General features: G+C 38.1%; 2 protein-coding genes across 7 annotated transcripts; one reads left to right on the top strand and one right to left on the bottom strand.

Annotated features, from left to right (window-relative positions):
- LOC143879880 (myb-like HTH transcriptional regulator family protein) lies at nucleotides 1-7,939 on the top strand. 5 transcript variants are annotated; one of them, XM_077382536.1, is made up of 8 exons: nucleotides 1-152; nucleotides 2,961-3,436; nucleotides 3,604-3,817; nucleotides 3,890-3,966; nucleotides 4,063-4,102; nucleotides 4,248-4,317; nucleotides 4,419-4,488; nucleotides 7,391-7,939. In XM_077382536.1, exons 1-8 carry the CDS (start codon nucleotides 68-70, stop codon nucleotides 7,703-7,705), a joined length of 1,347 nt encoding a protein of 448 aa, XP_077238651.1. In that variant the 5' UTR covers nucleotides 1-67; the 3' UTR covers nucleotides 7,706-7,939. The 5 variants fall into 5 exon arrangements, with proteins under 5 accessions (XP_077238651.1, XP_077238649.1, XP_077238652.1 ...); XM_077382534.1 differs by having other exon boundaries at nucleotides 17-152; nucleotides 2,687-3,436; XM_077382537.1 differs by lacking the exon at nucleotides 1-152 and adding an exon at nucleotides 155-282.
- Nucleotides 7,940-9,233: 1,294 nt separating this feature from the next.
- On the bottom strand, nucleotides 9,234-22,542 carry LOC143879882 (vacuolar cation/proton exchanger 3-like). Of its 2 annotated transcripts, none has more exons than XM_077382539.1 (13): nucleotides 22,242-22,542; nucleotides 21,343-21,441; nucleotides 20,793-21,056; nucleotides 20,516-20,583; nucleotides 20,376-20,404; nucleotides 16,235-16,431; nucleotides 15,931-16,143; nucleotides 13,579-13,704; nucleotides 12,401-12,517; nucleotides 12,272-12,325; nucleotides 11,275-11,391; nucleotides 10,590-10,686; nucleotides 9,234-9,608 (listed from the first exon to the last, which is right to left on the bottom strand). In XM_077382539.1, exons 2-13 carry the CDS (start codon nucleotides 21,394-21,396, stop codon nucleotides 9,586-9,588), a joined length of 1,359 nt encoding a protein of 452 aa, XP_077238654.1. In that variant the 5' UTR covers nucleotides 21,397-21,441; nucleotides 22,242-22,542; the 3' UTR covers nucleotides 9,234-9,585. The 2 variants fall into 2 exon arrangements, with proteins under 2 accessions (XP_077238654.1, XP_077238655.1); XM_077382540.1 differs by having other exon boundaries at nucleotides 20,793-21,061.
- Between the last annotated feature and the right edge of the window lie 2,349 nt (nucleotides 22,543-24,891).

Consider the following 24,891-nt stretch of genomic DNA (forward strand, 5'->3'; position numbering starts at 1 on the left):
CACAACGGAGGGGTATTTAGGTAATTTTAAATATTAAAAAAAAAATGAATAGTTGTTTTAATCATTTATGCGGGGAATGATTGAGAGTCGTGAGAGCCTTTCTTTCTCTGTAAAATCTTCCACCTCTTCTTGTTTTTCAGTTTCCATTCAAGGTAATAAATAATATTTTTCTTCATTTTTTAGAAAATTTTTTACTGGGTTTTGATGATATGTCTTAAGATTAAGCTTTCTGCAGCTTTAGATCGTACCTCCTTTATGGGTTCTGTGTTAAAAGGAAAAAGGGTATGCTTAGCTGATCTCATTTTGCTTGATATGATTGGTAGGGTTTTTCTTTTTTTTCAAACAAAAGATTGCTTATTTGGTTATTGAAAGGATTAAAAAGGATGACGGTTTAGCTAAGCAATTGTTTGTTTCTGTAATTACAGGCATGATTGTGAACTATGATTCATGATTTTTTTGTTTTTGTGAGTTGTCACCAGAGCTCTTGTTTTCTTTAGGACATTAATGATTGATTAATTCTGTAATAAAGGGCACTCTTTTGAAATTTTGTTTGCTTGCAGAATGTTTGTATTAATGGGTATAAGAGAGAAGATCTCATTTTGATTTTTGGGTTATTATAACTGTAGCTTTTTGCTGATAATTTGTATTCAGTGCCTTACTATATGGTTGCCGAGTTTTCGTCCTTTTTGGCTTTCTTACTCTTTTATCAGTTTATGGCTTTCTTATTCTTAAGAATTTGTAATTTCTAAATGGTTGCTTAGTTCTATGATGAAAACCATTTTTGTGATTTAAAAAAAATATTTGTTTGTGTTGTCAGATCGCTTTCTGAGAAATTTGCATTTGATGGTTTGACTGTGATATTTATGAAGAAAATAATTGTGTTAATTCTTTCTCAGGCAATGGCTGTTCTTGTTGTTTTCGATCTCTTTTAGGATTCTTGTTTCAAAGAAGATGATTTTTCCTCCCAAATTACGGTAGTTCGTGTATGGAGTCCTCTCTAGAGCTTTAAAGTTTTTCTTCTATGCCTGCTTGCCTCTCAAGCACGACACTAATTGGCTTTGCTTGTTTGCAAGAAATTCAAATTCCTAAAGTTCTGGGGTTCACATACTTCAACATTTATGTTTTATTTGTGTCCAAGGGTAGTTTGCATTTCTTACGAGGTAATTCCTGTTCGACAGATGTAGAAAATATCTACTACAGAAATTTAGGCTGATGAATAATGAAATACAATCTTTAGCTCAGGTCGTAGCATTGGAACATCATTCCTATGTATTATGGGTACGACTCGTGCGAGTATCCATTTGTCTGTGTGTAGTCTTTGGTTTTTGGTTCAAAAAAATGTGTAGTCTCTGGTTTCAAGATCTAAATACCATCACTAACATGATATGACTCACATGTAATATGTATTTCTTCATCAGCTTTTGGGTGATTATGGAGTGGACAAACTTATGGGTTTTCAACACAGCATACTCTGTTGTAGTTTCCCTTGTTAGATGTCCAAAGGTAGGAAATGGGGGAAAGAGTCACAGCCCTCCCTTGCTTCTCCAAGTCTGGAGTCTATTTTGGTTAGGAGTTAGGACAACAGGCTGGACACACGTCTATATATGGGGATTAGTCATGTCACAAAGGCATCCAGTGTTTGAACAGATTTCTTAGGTTGAAATTCATGAATCTGATAAACGCAACCCTGCCCCTATGAATTGAGGGTAGTTTGGCCCATTCACATGGGTCGGTTTTTCTTTCTTACATCTGCCATGCTTGGATCAAAATTGGAACTCTCTAAGTTGTTTGTTGTAGGCCAACAAGGTGACTAACATAATTTGGAGGTTAGCCATGGCCTTCACAGGAAGCCTGGAACTAATCATTTACTTAGTTGACGTGAAAGTCATCCACTCCATGGCTGTTAGTTTGGATTCTGTATGTCTTGGAACGCCATATCAGGATAGCTGTTTCATGTGCTTGCTTGATTGGTTATGCGTTCTACTAGAGAGTAGGGATTTGGTCATGCTTAGATGAATAATCTCTCCCCCGATCTACTCAAATCTATTGGACTATGCGAATGATTGTTGCCAAGCTAGCAAACTACATCCATCTTGCTTATACACTTCATGTTTTATTTGTTGGTGTAGTCAGTAGATATGTGGCATGGATCATTTGACTGCCAGTTTTTCTGACATGCTATTACTAGAAAGAGAATTACTGTTTATCCTTCGGCTTGTTGCCATGTTTTGTTGGGTTGACTTTTGATTTGAAGTTCTTTTTTCCTTTGTCCTTGAGACAAATATGGGAATTTGGTATCCTGAGATTGGGCAGTTCTAATTTAATCCTTAATTGGATTCTGAAAGTTGGCTCGTTTTATAATTGTTTTTTGCTTTATATTCGGTGTCTCGCACTTGTATCACTATGTAGTGACTGATGATAATGAATAAGTGACTTAAAGCATTTTAATTATCAGATTGCGGATTTTTTCCTCTGCCTTTGCATTGGGAAGCCCTTATTGGAGGAATTATTGAATGAATGAAATTTACTGTTGGCCCACTTTCTACCTCTTTGAAAATGAAGATTCAAAATTTTCTTAGTTTCTGGATTCATGTGTAAATATTTAAATTATATTCTACTCTTTTGGTGAGCCTTGTACAATCTAATTAAGAAACTAAAATTCACCAGTTCCTGCTATTGTATGCAGTGTACTTGTTATCCATCTGTGCCCGTTTTCATTTCAAAACCATCTTCAGTTGAGAGTTCATTGGTTGCAATGGATGGTTGAGCAAGTAAAATATACGTGGAACTGTTCCAGATTGCATCTTTCAGTTTATAAGTTGGACAAATGATTGAACTACCATCAAAGACCATGAATGGCCATAGTATCGATACAGCGAAAGAAAGCGAGTCTCATACACTGGCACATACTTATTGTACTCCACCAATGTATATAGAAACTAAATTATTCAGTTCACCAGGCCATCAGCAAGGATTCCCATTCCATCCGGAGAAGTCAAGTCCAAACTCTAAAACAAGAAGCTCCATTGCTTATGTTTCTCAGCCCCAATTTCCTGAACCCATGTTTTCTCGATCTACATTCTGTACCAGTTTATTCTTATCATCTTCGACAAGCTCAGATACCCATCAACCTCTCAGCAACTTACCCTTCCTCCCACCTCCCCCGAAATACGATCAGTCCATTTCTGCTGTTAACTCTTCAAATTCGCCATTGCTTTTGAGTGGGGATATAGGTGATAGACGCGATGAGGGTGACTGCTCAGGGGATCTGCTCAAGAATTTTCATAACTTTCCTGAAAATTCTTCAGATGACAGCTTTCATGCTGAAAATTTTGCGACCAATTGTTTAGCATTCAACGAGCAGTTGGAATTGCAGATTTTATCGGAAGAACTTCACATAGCTATGACGGACAATGGAGAAAATCCTGGAATGGATGTGAGTGCATTTGGCGTATTCTTTTCTTATGTCATTGAATATGCACACCTTTGAACAACAATAGTCTGTCTCGTCTTCTCCTTATTATGTTTGTGCTAGTGTCTTACTTTGGATATTGTCGTTCAATTTTGCCATTCAAAAAAAAATATGTTGTTCACTTTATGTAGGAAATTTATGAGGTACCTCTGGTTTCGTCTGTCCCAGAAGTTGAAACTAAATCCATTCAGACCCATCAGTGTTCAGTCCCTCCTGTTGGTATTCAGCTCTTTTCAACCTCCTCTACTTCCAAGGCTGCAGCTGTTCACAAGCCAAGATTAAGGTGGACCCTTGAGCTCCACGAGAGTTTCATTGAAGCTGTCAACAAGCTTGATGGGGCTGAGAGTAAGCATAAACCTTCAATTGAGTACTATACTGAAATATTTTCCGTCTCACAAGGCTTACTGTGAAATGCAGAGGCAACTCCCAAGGCTATATTGAAGGCTATGAATGTTGAGGGTTTGACCATCTATCACATAAAAAGCCACTTGCAGGTAATGTCGCAAATATTGTCTTATACTGATCTTAAGTATTAAATTGATTGCCGTGTCATTCTATCCCTATATATTTAAATGAGTTTTAATATGCAGAAATATCGACTTGCCAAGTATCTTCCAGAGATGAAAGAAGGTAAATAATTATGTTTATTCTGATGAATTAGGTACTGAGTAGATTATGAATAACTGTGAACACAATTCATAAAATACCAACTTCATATTTCCAATAGTTGTGAAACTCATCTGACGGTTGTTGGATTTTCATTTTGATTGGAAAGACAAAAAGGGTTCCTCAGAGGAAAAGAAGGTGACTACGGTTAGCAAAGAAGGCGATGCAGGCACCAAAAAGTGAGTCTTCACCTGCTGTTTTTTCTTACTGGCCGAGCTTCAGTGAAATTATTTTCTTGATACTCATTGTCCTTTTCCTTTCACTTTCACTCTTGTAACAGGGGCATGCACGTCACAGAGGCTCTACGCATGCAAATGGAAGTCCAGAAACAGCTTCATGAACAGCTTGAGGTGTGTGCCATCGTTTGACTTGTTTATGTCTGTGACAGTGACAAATCACTTTTATAAAATTGCCATGTTTGATTGATAGCCTGCAAGTGCCCATTAAGAAAAGCTTAAGGAACTGTCCACATTCAGGTCTACATTTGAATGGCTTGGGATGTTTGATAAAAGTGATTTTTAGGCAATGATATCTACACGGTGGGGCCCATGGATGAAGGGCGCATGTCACACTAACATCATATGGTGGGGTCTGATATGCTTCCTATAATCTCATCTACGTCGTATATTTAGTGCTTTTTATAGTAGCACTCCTCATATTTCAACAGTTTTTGGTATATCTATTTAAATGGCTACAAAGCAACAGTTAAAGAGGATAAGAATTTGGGTATAACAAGAAAGAAGATGGTGAGGAACTAGAGAAGCTGGAGTTATCAATCAATTACGACTTGAGAGGAGTAGGAAGTGTTGAAGAAGGGGGAAGGGGAATGGGAAACAAAATGTTGATTAATGAAGATCATATCATGGAATATTTAGTGTATGGGGGTACGCATAAAAAGATGGCAGTGAGGGACTTGGTGGTGAATTGTAAACCGGAGGTGTTGATGATTGTGAGTCTAAACTCGAGGTAGTATTTTGTGGCTTGTAAACTGCATATGGGGAAGGAACGACCCTCAATGGGATTAATTTCAAACACATTAAGCCCTGTTCGTTTCAGATTATGGCAACCGATTGTCAGCCCTAAACCTATTGTTGGACTCAAATTTAAATGTAATTTTGAGTCCAATAATAGGTTTTGGACTAACAATCGGTTGTCATAATCTGAAACGAACAGGCATAAGGCTAGTTTAGCTGTGGCACGAGTGGGCCGTTGAGGAAGAGGAGGTTAAGGAGGTGATTTTTGCCATGGGTAGGGGCCAAGGCTCTGGGTCCTAACAGTTCCATTATGGCTTTTTCCAAGGTAGTTGGGATTGGATAATGGGGGATCTAATAGAGCAGATGACGGAATTATTTCTAGGAGGCGCATCAATAGGGATGTTATAGACTTATAGATACTTTTATCTCTCTAATCCCTAAGAAAGTGAGAGCAAAAGAGATGGAATTCCGACCCATTAGCTTGGTTGGGAGCCTTTACAAGATCGTTGGGGAATCATTTTCTATGGTGCGCATCAATAGGGATGCTATTGCTACTTTTGTCTCTCTAATCCCTAAGAAAGCTGGAGCAAAAGAGATGGACTTAAGACCCATTAGCTTGGTCGGAAGCCTTTACAAGATCATTGTGAAGGCTAGCTGTGAGGTATCCTAATGGGACAAGTAATTTCCCCTACACAAGGGGCTTTTGTGGATGGGAGGCTTTTGATGGACTGTTGTTTTCTGACGAGTGCCTTGACACTTGGCAACAGAGGGGAGAGAAGGGTATGATTTGCAAGATCAATATGAAAAAAACATATGACCTTGTAGACTGGCGCTTCTTGTGTATATGTTGGATAGGATGTGATTTGGTGCTTGACGGAGAGGGTGGTCAGAGAGTGCATTTCTAACCATTTCCTTTTGTTTATTGTTAATGGAAGGCGGTGGGTTTTTTCCGCTGTTCAAAGGAAGGGGTCTTAGGCAAGCGAATCCATTATTCTCCTTTTTGTTCACAGTAGTATGAGAGGTGTTCAACAAGTTAGTGAATGTGACAGTTCCCAATCAACCTCATTAGGGGTGTTTACTGGTAGAAGGGTATATCCCATCTCATTAGGGATGTGGCAGTTCCCAACAACCTCTTCCTATGCTATATCTTGGGCTTCCATTGGGGGTGGGCATGTCGCTGAAGGCCTTACGGCCCCACCGGTTGAGGGGATGGAGAAGAAACTGGCAAGATGGAAGAATGAATGCTTATCCTTTAGGATGCCGAAGGGGATGGCACATGACGTGGAGAAGCTCTAGAGAGACTTCTTTTGGGAAGGAAAAAGGAGAGGGAGGAAGATTAGTCATCTTTTGAATTGGAAAAAGGTTTGTAAAAGGATTGAAGAAGGGGGTTTAGGCATGGGTAAGAAGATTGTTAGAAATTCGACATTGTTGAGCTGCATGGGAAACAGAGGATCGCAACAAACCAAATCGGGTTTGATGCTCAGAGAGAAACCATTTGCATGCCACCCACATTTGCCACACATCAGGCCATGGTTTTGTTCAGCAACAGGAGGATCAAAATGAAGAATGAAAATTGAAGCATAGCAGGACCCACCCGTCAATCGATCAATGATTTGCTGCCACCTGTAAGTTCAACCAGTAGATAGCTGCTGATAAAGCCTGTTATTCATATACAGATCTTCATTACAGTCAGAAAGAGAGACAAACTTAACTACATCTAACACAGACACACAAACAAATGGGGCTGGTATTTCCACCCACAAATTAGATACTTCTACTCAGATTGTTGACCATGTCTTGACTACGACAGTGTGGTAAGCTATATCTGGTAACATCTTGTAACATAAGAAACAAAAAGTTATTTAAAATAGAAAAAAAAACAAATGACAAACATAAAGAGAGAATATGAGAAAGGGGATAGCCTTCAGCATTGGCAAACTAGGAGTGTGGGAGATGACTATGAACAGCAAGAGCAATAAGAGAAGAAATACAGTCTCTCTGTTGGTTGAGTCTGAGAAAGCACCTGTAAGTTCAACCAGTAGATAGCTCCTGATGTAGGGATGTAAAATTTTGAAGTGATAACCAAATTCATTGAAAGAGAAAAGAATGTCGAAAACTATTTGATATCCGATGATCATAAACTGTATTAAACAACTTGAGTAATGATATTTGATTATTTATTATTTTATTGTTTGTCCTATTTATATTTCCTAATGGAGGCTGCCATTGTCCTTACATTGACATATTTGTTTCATTATTAATAATATTTTTGTGGCAGGTGCAAAGGGCTCTTCAGTTACGTATAGAGGAACATGCAAGATACTTGCAGAAGATTTTAGAGGAGCAGCAGAAGGCTGGCAACAGCTTCATGCCTTCTTACAGTCGGCAGTCATTGCCGGACATGCCGTCAAGCTCCGAACCCCAGGTTGAGTCTTCACCCAAATCACAGGGAGAAACTGATTCCAATTCAACATCTCTCCCATCAAAGCATAAATCCACAGATTCAGAATCCGAATCTGAACCACCGGTCAATCAGAAACGACTACGAGTCGATGTCATGCCCGAAACAGCTTCTGAATACCCATGTTGCTGAAAATTTGGTGCAATGACAACTTCTACACAAACCCATAAACATTTGTACAGGAACATTGTGTCTTTGGTTCATTCTTCTGTGTTCATTTTTAGTTTCTCTTTGTAAGGTGGTCTGGGAGTGGGAATTTGATCATGGGACACTTATGTGTTACGTCCTGAATTTGTACAAAAATGATAGTAAAAGAGAGCATTGCAATCTCTCATTGCAATCTTTAGTGGGGAATATTACATAAGAGATCTACTAGCCAAATGATCTCCTCTTGTAAGAGATCTCATTTACAAGATAGAGGCTTTATAAAAAAAAATCAGCTGCTTAAAGACATCTCTAGGACATCTTTTTCATCGTGATTGATAAAAGGTTTAGAATCATCCAAGTTTTGCTCAACAAAAATGATGCTGTCTTAAAAAGACATCTCTTATTATATAATCCAACAAACTATGAAAATTTTGTACATTCATCTCAGTTTCTTGAAGACCCTTGTCAATTCCTAACGTCCAATAACCTATTAGCCATCACTTGGAGGGGCCATTACTTAAAAATTACCGTAATTGGATATACTTGTGTTTCAATGGTCCAAGAGAAATGCCATTCATCATATGTTTAGGGGCCGTTTGGATATGCGAATTTTAGAATCCGAGATTTCTTCGAAATTGTAGATGTGAAATAAGAGAAGAAGCAGACCGGCCGCCGTTTGTTGATTTCTCGCCCTTCTTTCCATTAGGAAGAGAGTAGTAGGTCATCCCTAGGTTTTAGAAATCTCAGGATGCGGGAGAGATTTCTAAAACCTGGATTTCTTACTTAAAATCTAAGAAACGCTGCGAGGACAGCATTCAGCAGCTGCAACATGAACCATCTTTTACACTGTTTTCAAACTAAAAACATGAATTCTAAAATCCGCGTATCCAAACGGCCCCTAAGTTCATCCGAAGTCATCCAAAATCTTTTCAGAATTGAGTGCCTTGCATTACTTAATTTTCTCTCTTTTTTGTCGTCTCTTAAGTGTGAGAATGTTAGAAGTGTTAGAATTTTGATTTCAGACAATCCCCCTTCTCTTCTCCTCAACTGTCTAAATCCGTTAACAGTGCAGTGAATGGGACACAGGACAATATAAGGACTTCCTCTCCCAAAGGGCCAACTGGCCTAGCAAACCCTTTGTCCCTTCTTCTCTTCTTATCCTCCATTTTCTTCAAAACTCATATTTTAGGCCTTCTCATGAAACTGCAGAGATTAAAGGTGATGGAGAGTGAGGTCGGGTGTCCAATCTTAAAAGGCTGTAGTAAGGTGGGCTCACTTCTAATTACTAATTCAATCTTGAACACAAGGCAATAGAAGAGATTATAATATTCCACATGGGAACATTCAAGATCTCAAATAAGAGGATACTACTGTTAAACAATTCCAAAGATGGGAGTTGTAGAAATTTAAAAAAAACCTTCATTCAGAGATTAACCAAACTGAGGAAGACCCTAATTTGGATGGGGCTTCTTCAAGTTCTTAATTAAATGAAAGAGAATATGGGGCCCTAAAGAATAACAAATAAACAATGAATTATACATTGCCTGATTAATAACAAATAAACAATGAAACCATTCAAAAAAAAAAAAAAAACAAAGACAAAAACAAAAACAAATAAACAATGAATTCTACATCACCTGATTATTCCTCTCCCTCCTCTCCACACATCTTATCTAAAACTAGCCATTCTATTCACACTCATCTCCTACACGAATAATGTTACTGCTGCACAAGAAGAAACGGGCGTAGTGCGGCAGCGCCATGTTCGGGTCTGCCAATGGAAAGTGTCTTGAAAACTATACAGTGGAGTAAATGACAGTAGCTTTCTTTCCCCACCTCATGATTCTTAATCTTTTGCTTCTTGCTTAAGGTTGAGGAGGCTTATCCTCTGCAAAACCACATTTTCAGTGAGTTGCCAGCATTAAAAAAATCAATCACATTTTTTTCAGCAACCGTGAAACCCAGGATATCTTTTTGTGATGAAATAGAAAGGTGTTTTAACTAACTTTACGTTGATTGGATTTGCAAAAACAATATGATTACAGAGGTTTAGAAAAAGAAGTTGGTATATACCTGTGCAAATTAGACCTGTTTACAAGGCATCAAACTCAAATAACGAGAAAAAAACACTGAGGTGGAAATGTATACAGAAGATCAATGTCATATAGCAGTGTGACCAAAGATATTATAATTCAAACATTGATCAGATGATGGGAGCAGTACCGTGATAATGTTTCAAAAATGATCATTCCATCTTTTTTTCTCATTTACTTCTCTTTTTATGCTGTTGCTCAGTAGGGGAGTAGAAAAAGACTACAGCTTCCTAAAAATATCATTGCGCTTGGGTCTGATCATTAAGGGCCCATTTAGATACCTCCCATTTTGTATTTGGATTTGGAATTGAGTTTTGAATACAAAATGAATAGATCCGGCAGCTCATGTAGAGGGAGACAGAGACGGAAGGGGGTACTTCCTAGTGGAGGGGAGATGACAATTTACTAATATTTATGAATAGAAATAATATCAACTATTATGGAAAATCCATCTGCTTACAACTTGATATTGCAGAAGAATTCAAGAAGTAGGCAGTACTATTGACCTTGGGATGGAAGTTCTTAAAGGTCCTAAAGATGAGGAAAATATGATAATAATATATGATGGTTGAGGTGGTTGATAGTTATAAAACCATTTCGATCAACATCATTACCAAAATATGTTGGCTTCTACGAACTTAAATAGAACAAGAATGGAAAAGAAACATATGTCAAGCTGAAAAAAAGATGATCATGAATTCAAGGAGAGACAGAGAAAACCCAATGAATTTCTTTAGCAAGAAACCATCATTGAATTCTGTCCGCAAGGAACTCACCAATGGTGGTAGGATCTACATGTACAAAGAAACTGGCCGCAACGATCAGATAGCAGAGAATAAGCATTAGTCCTTTGAAGTAGTTGGAGGTTCCGTCCTGCAAATGCCACATAGATCAGGACAAGGTGACAAACAAAGTAAATGTAGAGAATGCGTATTTTTATGGGAAAAATTAAAACTGGTTGGAATTGAAGAATCACCTGGTCAAAATTGGGCATGAAACAATATATTTCCGGTTAACGGCCAAATTTAAAGAAAAAAAATAGAAAAGGCGACTGAACCAACTCCAACTTTAGTGACATTTTTGACATTTCAACTCTAAGGCCCTGTTTGGATTGCAGGAAATTTCTGGAAAAGAAAAACTTTAGCGAAATTTCATGCTTTTCCATTGTTTGATTCCCTAAAATTTATTACTTCCCTCTAAATTGTGGAAATTCAAATACCTAGGAAATATTTTTCCTCAAGAAATATTTTTCCTGCAATCCAAACGGGACCTAAAGAAAACACATTTATAGACTTATAAATAGACAAAATGGTGGCAATCATTTGGTGGTTTTGGCCACTGGCAACTTCTCTGGCCTCACTCTCAACAAAGAACTAAAATACTGTTTCAGTTACTTTAAAATTGGCCTGCAATTACCAAAAAAAGTTAGATGTTTCCTCTCTTAACATTCCTAAGACAAACCTGCAGCATGAAGGCTACAACTAAGACCGTAATAAAAAGTGTTGCCGTCTCAAAAAGTTGAAAATTTAGGTCCATCGGGCGTCCCATAATCCACCCCACAATCACACAGAAGGGAATCTGCAGCCATAACAATCACATTACAGACATAAGTAATCCATAACAGAACTAAAAGATACAAATGACTGTAGTTCCTGGATATCACCAGTGACAGAAAACCAAAACATGCTAAAAACTGAGATATTGATCACTTGTATAGGCATATAGGGGCCGTTTGGAAACGCAGATTTTAGAAAACAGGTTTTTAGTTTGAAATCAGTGTAAAAGAAGGTTCATGATCAGGCTGCTGTGTGCTGTCCTGGCAGCGTTTCTTGGATTTTAAGCAAGAAAATCAGGTTTTAAAAATCTCTCCTGCAACCTGAGATTTCTAAAACCAGGAAAATGGGAGGATCTTCTACTCTCTTGCTGATGGAAAGAAGGGAGAGAAGTCAAAATGAGTCAAAAACGACGGCTGGTCCGCTTCTTCTCTTGTTCTAACCCTCTTTTCTAACCCTCTTTTACACTGTTTTCAAACTAAAAACCTGGTTTCTAAAATCCGCGTATCCAAACGGCCCCTTAGGGAAATTGTGTGCACCGACTCTCATTCGGCCAACTGAAATCCACTGCAACTATGTTTATGGCATCTGGCGTCTAAACCACTGTAGATAATTTAGTAACTTTGCCACAGAGGGTGGTTGGCGACTTGGCGATGCAATTTATTTTGCTAATAACTCATGGATGTAGCGTGAACATCTTGTATATTACATACAATTTCCGACATCTGGTCTCCCATCCTCAAAGAGAATTCTTGTTAAAAGTACACAAAAGTTTCTAAGGAGTAAGGACGTCTCCCACTATTAGCATGCAGCCAGAAAATCAAGTGTACATAGAGATATAATTATAAATGCATTTACATTGATGTAGAAACAAAAAATGAATAAACTAAATGTTTATACCCTACCCCGAACATGGATATCTGTGTTGATGACCCGATTGCAACTCCCAAAGAAATGTCCTACAAAAGGACTCATTTGAATTATCAAGAGGTTAAATAAACACGAACTTTCACCAGAGATATAGGCACACTTACAAGCTTGTCTTTCATGGCAAACATGATTGCACTTGCATGTTCTGCAGCATTTCCTACAATTGGAAGAAGGATAACGCTAATAAATGCAACCGGCATTTTCCATGCAACAGATGCTCCCTGCAAAATATTGCAGTCAAAGTTTATATAATCATAAACAATAGTTAATAGAAATCAGATTAGATGGGAAGGGCCTGATTGAATTGATTGGGCCATGAACAAATGAGGTCAAATCTCTTGGTCCAAAAGATCACATGAAAAATAAAGGGAGATGATTTTTTTGCCACCCCACCCGCCCCCCCCCCCCCCCCCCCGCCCCCAAGGATAATGCGCCCCCCTGTTAACATGAGTTGTGGGCAGACTTTTGTTAAATTTTAAAGTGTATTTTTTGGGTAGCTTTATTTTATTTTTATTTTGAGTGTTGTAGTGAGGGCAAATATGTACTTTTGTGTCCATGGGCATGTTGGTCTTTTTGCCTAGCTTGCACATGTGTGAGCCACACATGTTTGCTCCATCTTTTCCCACTACCTACCTATTTCAAATTTGAACCTTTACTTGGAACTCCAAACCCATTACTTCCCTAAGCATTTAAGACACCACTTTCCCATACCCACTACCACTTACCTAAGCTATCTTCTCTTTACTTTCCTTGACCAAGCCTAATTCTCATTACTTCACTTTTGTAGAGATTCTCCACTACCTAGCTCCTTGAAGCTCTCTTGTGCAAGCTTGGTTTTGAAGCTTTCTTCTTCTTTTTTTGTTCTTGTCTTGTATTGTGTTCTTCCATCATATATATTGGATTACATCTTGTGGTGATTGTTCTTCTTCTCTTTTGGTTATTGCTCTTGGGCTAGTGTAAACTTTGGTTTCACTATTTGAGAAGAGGGTTTTCCGGTGTTGTGAAATCCGTCTTTCTCTATATCTTTAACGCTTTTTGACGTCAAATCACATTAAAAGGGGGGCGCATTATCCTACCGCCGGTGGGGGATCATCTCCCAGAATAAAATATCATTTTCTTTAGTTTTTCTTCATTGTTATGTAATCTATGATAGGACCCATCAAATGAATGCTTTGGATCCCAAAAAAAAACGTGGACCCACCCTGGTTTTCTGCACTCGAGCGCAGAAACAGTTTTCCGTACACACACATATACATATAATAAGATTGACAAAAAAAATTACCTGTATCGCACCAACGAGGTATTCTGAGAGGAATGAAATCCATGAAGTCAGTATTGCAAGCCAGATGATGGCTTCCCATTGAGATATCTCAGGAACTTCTTCATCATCTGAGCCCTCATCCGTCCCCTGAGACCATATTATTAATTAATAATCCAGTAACAACAATGCCAAAGTGCCCAAACTAAAGTACTAAACTACAAGATACTTTATACTAAAAAAAGAGAGAATTAAAAAAACATAAATGAGGACATTATATCCAAGAACGAGGGTGGTGAGTTGCACAAATCTGGCCTGAACTAAGATTACTATTGTGGGCCCTAAGTTGGAGCATATGAATTGAAACTTGGCATGGAAGGAAGATCATTACTAAGTCAACTATCTATGGTACAAATCTGGATCAAAACAGATTACATCTGCTATGGTTTTGGTTGCTAGGGGGGGACTGACTTGTTATTTAGGCTCCGTTTCTTTTGACGTAAAATTGGAAGTAAAATTTGTTTTATGTTCATTTTTACAACATAAAACAAATTTTACGTTCATTTTTACGTCGAGAGAAACGGAGCCTTACTGAGAATAGGGCAGATTTGTTATTTTGGTGAGGCGCTTCGGTAATTTTAATTTATTTATTTCCATAAAAATTCACTTAGACAGGGAATCAAATTTATATGTAAGTGAAGAAAGAGAAAAATGAATTTATTTTGGATTTTGTTTTCTTTTATCTTGAGACATTTAGGGTCTACCCTATTTCACTTCCTCTTCAACTTGATCTTCTTCTTCGATTCATTGTTTGCTATATTTTTCTCTTCTTGTGATACTAGTTTGCATTACCACTCAGTCACACTTCCTAAGAATAAAGATAAATATTGGCAATCAACCACAATTTTCCCTATAGTTCTGTTTCTTTTTTTCATTTGACATTTTTATGTTTTATAATATTTTATGTCGTTTGTAATGTGTTTCAGTTGTCCCGTTGTCTGCTAGTTCCCAAATACTAATATCTTGTTATATCATTGGTGTGCTACTACATGCATACATACTATATACTAAAGGAACCAATATTTAATGTTTATATATATATATATATATATATATATATATATATATATATATAAGGAAATGGTTCCTGCAAACATGTGCAGGTAAGTTACCTGCACACGTTTGCCAAAACAGTGTGGGGGCCACTTTTTTTGGGGGATCAAAACCATTCATTTGGAAGGCCCTTCCATGGATAAGGTGTGGCCCAAAAATCAGCCCCATTGGATTGTCCTAACCCAATCAAAGGTTGGGGTGGGGGGGGGGTGGTGGTGGACAGACACTCTGTGTCCATGTTTCTACCCATTTTTCCCCTCCACAAATGGAAGGGTTGGGATGATCCGATGGGGCTGATTTTTGGGCCACACCCTATCCATGGAAGGGCCTTCCAAATGAATGCTTTGGACCCCCCATAACGTTGGAGTACCATTGGTCACAGTTTCCAAAAGAAACAGTAGTTTGCCCACGATTGCAGTTCTACCTCTGTTGCCTTCCAGTCAATGATCATGCCTTTCCAAAAAGAAATCTGATTAAGGAGTGGATTCCCATTCAAGCACACAATAATCATATTCATACGAGCAGGAATCTTCCTCATGGGTGCCGCTCCCAAGCTAGAACCGCGATTCTGCGTTCCTTAGGACGGAAATTGCTCCCATGACGTTCCCAAAGAGACGGAAACCACTCTCATGGCGCTCCCAACCTGCTCATATTACTCCATCACTCCCACCATCACCAACTTCCTTACATCAAATTCCTCTAACTCTTCAAAGACTTCATCGGATTTAAAGCAAGCATACATGAGTCTTAAGAAGGCATGGTTAGAAATTACTACTTTTTTGACGTACTTACATTTCGAACGATATATACGAAGATAGTTAGAAATTACTATATTTTAATGTACTTGAATTTTGAAAAACATATAAAGAAAATATTAAATAAACGCTCCCATGGCGCTCCCAACCTTAGACTCTTCTAGACCCCACGCTTCCCTACTACCGTCTCCGCCCCGCACCCGCTTCGTGCTTCTAAGATCATACTATTACACAAAACTCTTAATAGATCACAGTATCATCTTTCATGTGCATGCAATGTTGCAGCAGAAAAGAAATTCTAGCGGACCTATCAGTAGCAGCATATGGAAAATGTTATGATCCAATCTTACCATATTCTAGTGCATACTTGAATCTGATCAATGACATCTACTTTTAGTAGGTTTTACCATAATAGTACAAAAGATTTTTTTTTTCCTTTTGAAAAATAATAGTACAAAAGATATAAAACAAATCCAGCTTCTCCTGAAACAGAGTTGATAAGACAAACCTCATTAACAGGGTCATAAAGATTATTATGACTCTTCAGCTGAAAAACAAGATAGGAGGCATATGCCACAAGCATAATACAGCTGCTAAACCTTGAAAGGGCCAACTCAGACTTCCCAAAATGGACCTCCGTGTGTGTGTAGTGGAGGACGGCTGGAAAAAGTAGCCCCATGACTGCCATCAACAGTAAACCTGAGTTCACTACAGCAGCTGCCTGCCCATAAAGGTATAAACATTCCAATTTTTATTCCAGAAAACAAGAAGAATGTTGGAGAAAATATGCATAGTCAGAACTTTGAGAATACCTTGTTAAAGACTTGGTCCTTCTTATAGAAAACTATCCCACCACTGAAGAAAGCACATCCAAGCACTAGCAACATGTTTGATAAAATGGAGCCTAACAGTGACTGTTGAACAACACGGATCATTCCATTTTTCAGTGCGTAAATTGATATTATCAATTCCGTTGCATTTCCGAAGGTGGCATTTAAAAGACCCCCAACTGCAAATGCCAATGTGTAAATGATTCTAATCATATGAAACCCAAGTAGACCATATAATAATTGATGCCACACATGGACATAGGCAATTGAGTACCACAATAATACTGGTGGTGGTGATGATTAAGCACATACACAGATACACTTACTAATTTTGAACTTATCAACTCGATTTATGATGAACAAACTACTTCGCTTCTGCAAATTACACATGGGCACATGCACTGATACCAACACAGTAACCACCCATACAATCATATTTATATATTAAATATTATTCTATGCATGCATACCAGTTAATAAACAGAGAGAAAATATATCTCAGCTTACCTACCAAAAATCCATATAGGTTGTACATAAAGAATAAGTTACACACAAAAAATAGGCAACTGAAGTTCTTTCCTCAGAGCCATGCTGACACATACGCCCATGTTAATACCTATGTTCATAATTTCATATATAGCATACTACAACAAAACCTTACATAATCACTTCAGTTCAACATTAGAAACAGACAGCTATACTTTTAAACGGATGAGGGATCCCATAGGAAACGGATTTTGGACAGCTGCCAGGGTCTTGAAAGTATGGCTCAAAATGGGCTTTTACAAAAAAAAAAAATGTATATCATTTCCGTTATGGATTAGAGAAAAGCTTTACTCTAAAATCGATGGTAGGTCCATAGGAAACTGATTTTGGGCCTATGCCTGTGTCTAGAGTGTATCTCAAAGGGGCTTCTTATAAGAACACTGTGCTTGGATTCTAAATTTCCTGGTGGAATAAAAAACTGTAGTGATCTGTAATGGAGAAGATCAAATCCAACTAAAGTAATCACGTCACCAAGGAAATAGATATAGATCTCAAAGACAATATTGGGGTGCTACAAAATGTCTCAAGAGTGTTCAATAGTGAATCTTAGGAGAGCTGCACTTTTCTCTGTCATTATTTTTTTTCTTTTAAGTGTGCAAGCACAACCTTGAGTTTTTTTACATAAAGTACCTTTTAACTCAGATACACAGACTAAAGCCCAGAAGGCCTATTTATAAATTACATCAAATGAAATTTGCTTAAATACAAACTTCCCACTGCAACCGGAAGCTCAGATCCACAATGGAAAAGGCAATCAAATCAACAACCCCAAAAGTAGATCTGTTGTGACAGCAAAGCCTAACAAAGGCACCCTCTGTACCCGATAAATTGAATTTCATGGAACATTCCCATAGTTCAAACCTTGTCAAATCCATTTCTTTTCCTCCAAAATGGAGAAAACATTTCGTACCGGCGGACAAACCAGTACAAGTAACCGGAATGAAATGTCCTGGTCTGGAATTCGCTTCATATCAGGATGTTCTGTTTAATTCGTTTTGGACGAAACATAAAATGTATTTTTTTTAAAAAAAATAACAGAAATGCCTTCTAATGGTTCTTTTTGGGTTTCGATCATTTTGACTATAGTTTTTGCCATTTTTTGCCATTTTATAGCCCGTTTGAAGGACTTTTATGTCTGTTAAAGTATAAAAGATAAATAACACCTTTCTCCAGTAGCTTAAGCTTTTGGAGAAGTTGGTAAGTTAACATGGTATCAGAGCCAAAGGTCTAGAGTTCAAACCTCCCGGATAGCAAAAATCCACATGCGATGGTCGGCCCAAAGTGGGACCACATGTGCCACGTGTTTGCCAAGTGGGCCACACGTGCGGGGGAGTGTTAATGTATAAAAGATAGATAATGCCTTTCTCCAATAGCTTAAGCTTTTGGAGAAGTTGGTAAGTTAACAATGTCATTTTACCTCCTCAAAAAAAAAGAGGACTAGAAAAAACTATCAAATCCCCCGTTTCTTTCACTTTTTTTTTTTTGAAAATGTTCAAATCCCCCATTTATTCGCTTCTTCTACAATAGTATCTCTATAAAATCCTTCTATTTATCACTGTTGTTAATATATTTGATATATTTGCACTCTTTTTGTATTTCTTCTACTTCCAGAAGGTGATTTGTAATGTATTTGATTTTTAGTTAGCATTTAGCATTTTGTAGGAATATTTTTTCTTAGTTTCATCGATGTATTGCAAATAATTTGCTGTTTTAAGTAATAAAATGTGTCATTTTGTTAAACTTGGTTGGTATAAAAGTTTCTAATATATATTTTTAAAATTTTTAACTATTCACAAAAAATTCTCCAACTGCAGACTGCCAACCGTCTAACCGCCCAGCTCTCTCTCTCTCTCTCTCTCTCTCTCTCTCTCTCTCTCTCTCTTCGGCCTTCCACTCCAGCCTCTTCCCTGCTTTCCCACCACCGGATTCCAGCCTGATTCTGAAATCCACTTTAAGAATCCTCTGTTCTCGACCCGTCACCGCCAGAAAGCAGTTTTCTGGAAAAGTTCTGCTTACCACTGGGAAGCTGTTTTCCAGTGGTAAACAATTTCTGGGCCAGCCGATATGACATTCGTTGAGTCCCCTTCAACAATCACCTGGCACAATCCATAAGCTGTGAACCACCTCAACCCCCATAGCAAGGCTAGTGCTTCTGCTTCGTTGGCAATACAAATTCCTACCTTTCCTGAGAAAGAAACAAGACATCGCCCAGCTCTATGAAATTATACTTCCCTCAATTCTGAAAGAAATGGTTCAGGATTCATCTTCCATAATAATCCAGCACTTCCAATATCACAGATCTAATCAATCACATGCATGACAATGATCTAAGATAACATGCTCCCTCTGGTATCGGCAAACAATCAAATGCTCGATCAACCCTTTTACCATTGTGGGTCAGATTGGGCAGGTCAATCCCTCTAGAACATCTCGTATATGATTCTAGTTGTCCAAAACCTCCAATTGAATTGGGTTTTCAGATCCAGTTTCTCCATTGGTTAGATCTGAATAGGGATTTGGTCAAATTTGTTATCATCTCAACCCTTCCAAGGCTTGGATTATATTTCATCTAACTCCAATATCACATCTACTAGATCTCGAGTCAATTGATTAATTTTATTTGCGTGCCAAACAACATCTCATCCCTTTTCACATCATTCAGCTAATCTGTAAATTCAACCCCAGTCTTAGCCATCATGTTGAAAATCCACAAAGATCGTAATTTTTTTTTTTAAAAAAGTGATAATTTTTTGACATAATTTGGCATAACCCATGAGACCAAAACTTTCTCTAATACCAAATTTAATGCAGGAAAAATTGCAGCAATAATTTTCGACACCACAATCAAATTCTCATTTTTCTACCAACATTCCACTTAAGCACCCCATAAAAATCCTAGTAATAATGCCCCACGAATATCAAACAAAATTCCAACAAATTTCATAATAAAAATCATATTTCTCTTATCTCATTGTAGGAAATTGCAGGCCCCAAAATTCCAATATCAAAAAACAAAATGTATTTGTTTCATCGAATAGCATCAAGTCACTCGGATTTGGGGCATCACACCACCAAGTGTAGGGGCACACACTGAGGATGAATATTATATTCCCTAAGTATCAAAGCTTGCCAATCATATTACATGGAACTTCTAAAGAGACCTACCCTTATTGTGCCCATACAATTAAACAAAATCACAACTACACAAACCATATTCCATTAACATATACCTGTTGCCTTATTTCTTCTCCACCTCTTTTTCTTTCTTCTTATTCTCTTCCTCAAGCTTGCATGGAGACAAGGATGCTCCCAAATCATCTACCACTTGACTAGAAAGTTAGTTCAGAGCCTCTAGACTCTTGTCATTTCATGCTCTTTTGTTTGCTTATTGTATCTTAAATCTTTGCACTTTCCTCAAGAAAACCTTATTTCCAGAATATAGAAAATAAATGAACAACATCTTTCCATGCAATTTAATAACCCTAGAAAGAACAATGGAATAATAGGAATCATATGCTACTTCCAGAGAAGGAAAAAGGCATCGCTACCTTAAAATAAACATATAAAGAAAATTTACCTGTGGCTCCTGTGAAGAATGCTAGCTGCCTACATCAAGGGGAGAGAGGAAGTGTGTTAGGTACTTGTTAAGATGCATGACTGTAAAAGAAAAGATCAGCAAAAATACTAATGAGATCAAAAGGAGCAATAGATAAATACTCTGTAGCATAACCCAAGCGCTCCGCCAAAGGTGTTATACCCAACAAGCATAGAAAGAAGACCCATCCCTGCAAAGCACCTTAGGAAATATCACTCAATAGAACATCCAAGGGCAAATAATGCAAGGCATAAAGTGGACTCTAAACATAGGTGTGAAAAATGAAACGGTCCTCCCGAGGACATAGACTTAACATAGTATACTACAGAGTGAGAATGGATAGGCTTTAGGGATATAATGAAGCTGCCAAGTATACCAGTAAAGATTGGAGCAACTCACATGATGACCAGACAGATTATGGACCAGGATCGCTAAAGGGCCAAAGGGCATCAGCAAGTTAATTTTGGTTGAGAATACAACAATCCTAAGGCTCCTGAACAATCTACTGCTTATATATTTGATAGTCCATACTCTTTGCACACCCGAAAAGGAACCATGCTGAACTGAATCCAATCCATTTGCCTTTCTACTAAGCGCCATGGGGCTTTCCAAGCTCTCATCCTCGAACAACTCATGTTCTGACCTCCCATCTAGTGATCCCATCTGCACTATCATGCATTTGCCAACAACCATCACTAAAAATCGTTAAGAATAAGAAAGCTTTAATAAACAAAAGAGCTCTTTTTCTTAGATGAATGAACAAGAGAGTACACAACAAAATTTATTCTTTAAGCCGCATGGTTCAGGATTAAAAACTAAAGTGCAAATTTCCTGGTATTAATAGCAATGAAACACTCATGAGTTGCATTGAATGGTCAACGAAAACATACTATGTGACGATGCTTCTAAATGAAAGCTGCCACAGAAATAAGCATAAAAGATAACTCACTTCAAGATGGGAAAGGACTACCATCCTTTGATGCTTGTCTCCAGTATTAGCCATCTGGTTGCAAGAATTGCAAGTCACCCATTCCAAGCACAGACATCACTGGAGGGATGAAGTTCATTTTAGTGTTATAGCATTAAAGGGAAAAAACAGTAATCTCATTATAAAAAACAAAGACTGGTCATGGACCACGAATAATAGTATAAAATCCACAAAACCACACCAATTCTGAAGCAGGGCAGCAACAGAAAATCAGAAAATAAGCATTTTGGGACCATCATGTTAAGGGATTGGGGAAAGCCTCGGTAAGAAATCCATGCAATATAGCGAAGAACCTTTTCTCAATATAAAAGAATGCATTCCCCAACATAGCATCACAAGACTTAATATTGGATCGAAATTGAATTCCCAATCCACTATATTTTGGAGAATTCGTAAGAATCATGTAGATAACTAAAAAAATGAAACTCTTATATTGTATTTACGTTCATCAGTTAAACAAAATAGGGATATCATTTGAAATTTAACATAATTTTCTCCTTCCTTCGAACAAAAATTGTCGTAAACCTGGAGGCAATTAGACACTAAAATATATACTTCCAAACATAAACATCGTAAAGACAATTGCTTTTAAAAAACAAAAGAATGCACAGAAAAAAGGAAAGAAATAAAACAGTCTAGAATTTCTTGTACAATCTCATTCTATTAGAGAAAGCAATTCATTCTATAAGAAAATTATCCGAATGTTTGCAAGGAAAATCGGATTCTTAGAACAAGGCATCTGTTTCCTCTTACCATTCTCGCAATTTCAAGAGGCAGATTTGTAAAATAAACATAACAAAAAACTGAAAGAGAGAGAATGAAATCCTCGTATCAGAAAACAGAATACACTTGATGTTTACCTTCGAAAGCCTCGTGAAAAATTCATGAAGAAGATTCGGTATTTGATCGTTCTCCATAGATTTTTCCACTTGAAAAGGGAGAGCGAGAGATGGAGAAGAAAAAAGGTTAGGGTTTCTTCTGCGTGAAAAGAAAAAAGAAAAACTAAGGAAGCGAAGGAGAAAAAAAGGTAGAAGGAAAAATCAGAAAATGAAAATTTCAGACGGCGATATTGAATGGAAGGGGGAAGAGAAATATTTTCGCAGAGAAAAACGGAAGTTCCATTGAAATGGAAATTTCGCGGAAGGAGTATGAAAATAGAGGAGAGAGGAGAGAGAGAGAGAGAGAGACTCCTTAACTGCAGGGAACCGCATTCCCCTTACGTTTTCAAGAACCCAACTAACTCCCGCTCATTTCTCGTTGCGTTGTGGAAATCATATTAAAGTAAAACGCATGAAATGAAATGCGAATAATAAAATAAAGGGATAATTACAATTACACCCCCTCTAGTTTCTTCCACCCCTGTAGTTTAAAAAGTGACAAATACACCCTGTAGTTTCAATTTTTTTAAGGTTTGCCCCCTCAGCTGAAGGTTCGTCCATAGATTGAAGGGTTAGGATGATCCGATGGAGCTGATTTTTTGGGCACACCCTATCTATGTCAGGGCCCATCAAATGAACGCTTTGGATCATCCAAATAATGTGGGCCCCCGATCATCCTAACCCTTCAATCTATGGACGAACCTTCAACTGAGGGGGCAAACCTTAAAAAAATTGAAACTACAGGGTGTATTTGTCACTTTTTAAACTATAGGGGTGGAAGTGGATGTGTCAGAGACTAGAGGGGGTGTAAATGTAATTATCCCTAAAATAAATAAAGAGAAAAGAGTTCAAAGAGTTCTTGCACCCCCTAGTTATATAAGTTATCAACTCGATAGTTTAAAATACAGTGGGGCACATTGTTTGGGTGATCCAAAGCATTCACTTGATGGGATAGGGTTAGCCCAAAAAATCAGCTTCATAGGATCATCCTAACCCTTCGAACTATGGAGGCAAAAAATAGACAGATTTGTGAATGTCATGGGAGCCTGGGGGAGGTCGTTTTGCCATTTAAGAGGGAAAAAAAGCCCAAAATCAAAGAGCCAAGATTGTTAACTTTTGAAGAGGCTATTAGTTCGGGTTACACTCTAGGTCTTCAAATAGGTCTTCATATCATTATTCTAAATAAAATATGGGAAATGATATTTTTCCCCGTCTGACGGATAAAATCCCCCTATTCAACGTTATTAGTTAAGTTTCAAAAGGCAAAGAAAAACGTTAAAGGGGTGAATTTATCATCAAGCAGTGAACCTTTCTCACAGAATCCGTTAAAAGGGGGGTGGGGGGGATTTTATCTATCAGAGGCGGGGATATCATTTCCCTAAAATATGCATTATGAAAATCTTGAAATGACGAAAATAGCTTGATTAGAGGCTGTACAAAACCGATTGATTGGGTGATCCCAACCATACCATTGCTTGGACTGTGGGCCATCCATTGTGGGTCCCCGCAAATAGATGTTTTAGGTTGATGGACTGTGGGCCATCCATTGTGGGTGGGGGCCTTTTCTCACCCTTTCCTCACTCATGCCCTATCTAGTCTTGCCTTCTCACACCCTACCTCTTGATAAACTAAAATTCCATGTAAAAAATTTTCATGGCAGCAAGACATGGGCTTAGGGTCTTTCAAGAAGAGTTTGGGCACTGGTTTTCACGTAAACAATAGGATTCATATTAAGAAAATATGGCCATGTAGACATGTAGATATGTAAATATAAGATATTTGTACGAGACTCGAGTATTTTTTTTTTTTGAAAAGGGTAAGCTGGGGTTAGGCAGACCCCGACCAGATATATTGAAAAAAATGGAGATTACAAAGATAGAGCAAGAGCGCACCCAAGCCACAAGCGACCGGGAAACAAGAACAGACTAAGTGCAAAGCAGCACGGACAAAAACAAATCAAGAACAACGGCCAAAAACCAACAAGCAAGCAACAACTAAGTGAAACAGAATTTCAAAGCCCAACAGCAAACAGAGGGGACACGAACCCAAAAGCAAGAGGTCCAGACCCCACTTAGGACTTGTAAGATCCGGGGATGAGCCCTTTGAAGGGGATTCTTTGGCCTGGCAGAGAAGGGGGTGGTGGTGAAGCTTTTCCTTTCTTCTTTGAAATGGTTTGCCAAGATCCTCCCTCAGATGTGGAGGGAGAGGAGACAATGCCCTTACCTGGGTCTTCTTTTGAGAGGCATGCCAATGAATCCTTCCCATCAAAAACCTCTTCCGAATTTGCTAAGGACGCATAACTGTTAACTTGGGCAAATTCTTCATTTCGAGCTGAAAGGATATTGTCTTTGAGAACTTTAGACCCAATCATAGGATCAGATTCAGGAAGAGCTGGAATTATGGGACTACTCCGTACACCCTCAACAACTCTGGAAACAGGTCTCCATTCCTTCCTAGAATGGGTTGGAATGGAAACAGGGCAATCTTCCAAGCAATGACTAAAATCCCAACAATTTGTGCAAGCCTTCGGCTTCCAATCATAAAGTATGGGTTGGATAATTTCTTTGGAGGAGGTTTTGAGAGTGATAGAGGATGGGAGGACTTGTTTAGCACTGATTTGAATGCACATTCT

The sequence above is a fragment of the Tasmannia lanceolata genome, unplaced genomic scaffold, assembly GCF_043159265.1.
Source record: "Tasmannia lanceolata isolate RefF3 unplaced genomic scaffold, GAP_Taslan_0.1 ptg000006l, whole genome shotgun sequence".
In the NCBI taxonomy this organism is placed as follows: Eukaryota; Viridiplantae; Streptophyta; class Magnoliopsida; order Canellales; family Winteraceae; genus Tasmannia; species Tasmannia lanceolata.

Coding starts and splice junctions, on each gene's coding strand:
- LOC143879880 (XM_077382534.1), top strand. CDS start 2,828: ATGATTGAACTACCATCAAAGACCATGAATGGCCATAGTATCGATACA. Junction 3,818..3,889: donor CAAGCTTGATGGGGCTGAGA/GTAAGCATAAAC, acceptor TGTGAAATGCAG/AGGCAACTCCCAAGGCTATA. Junction 3,967..4,062: donor ACATAAAAAGCCACTTGCAG/GTAATGTCGCAA, acceptor TTTAATATGCAG/AAATATCGACTTGCCAAGTA.
- LOC143879882 (XM_077382539.1), bottom strand. CDS start 21,396: ATGGCTAATACTGGAGACAAGCATCAAAGGATGGTAGTCCTTTCCCAT. Junction 21,057..21,342: donor TAGTCCTTTCCCATCTTGAA/GTGAGTTATCTT, acceptor ATGATAGTGCAG/ATGGGATCACTAGATGGGAG. Junction 10,687..11,274: donor TTGTAGCCTTCATGCTGCAG/GTTTGTCTTAGG, acceptor TGGCATTTGCAG/GACGGAACCTCCAACTACTT.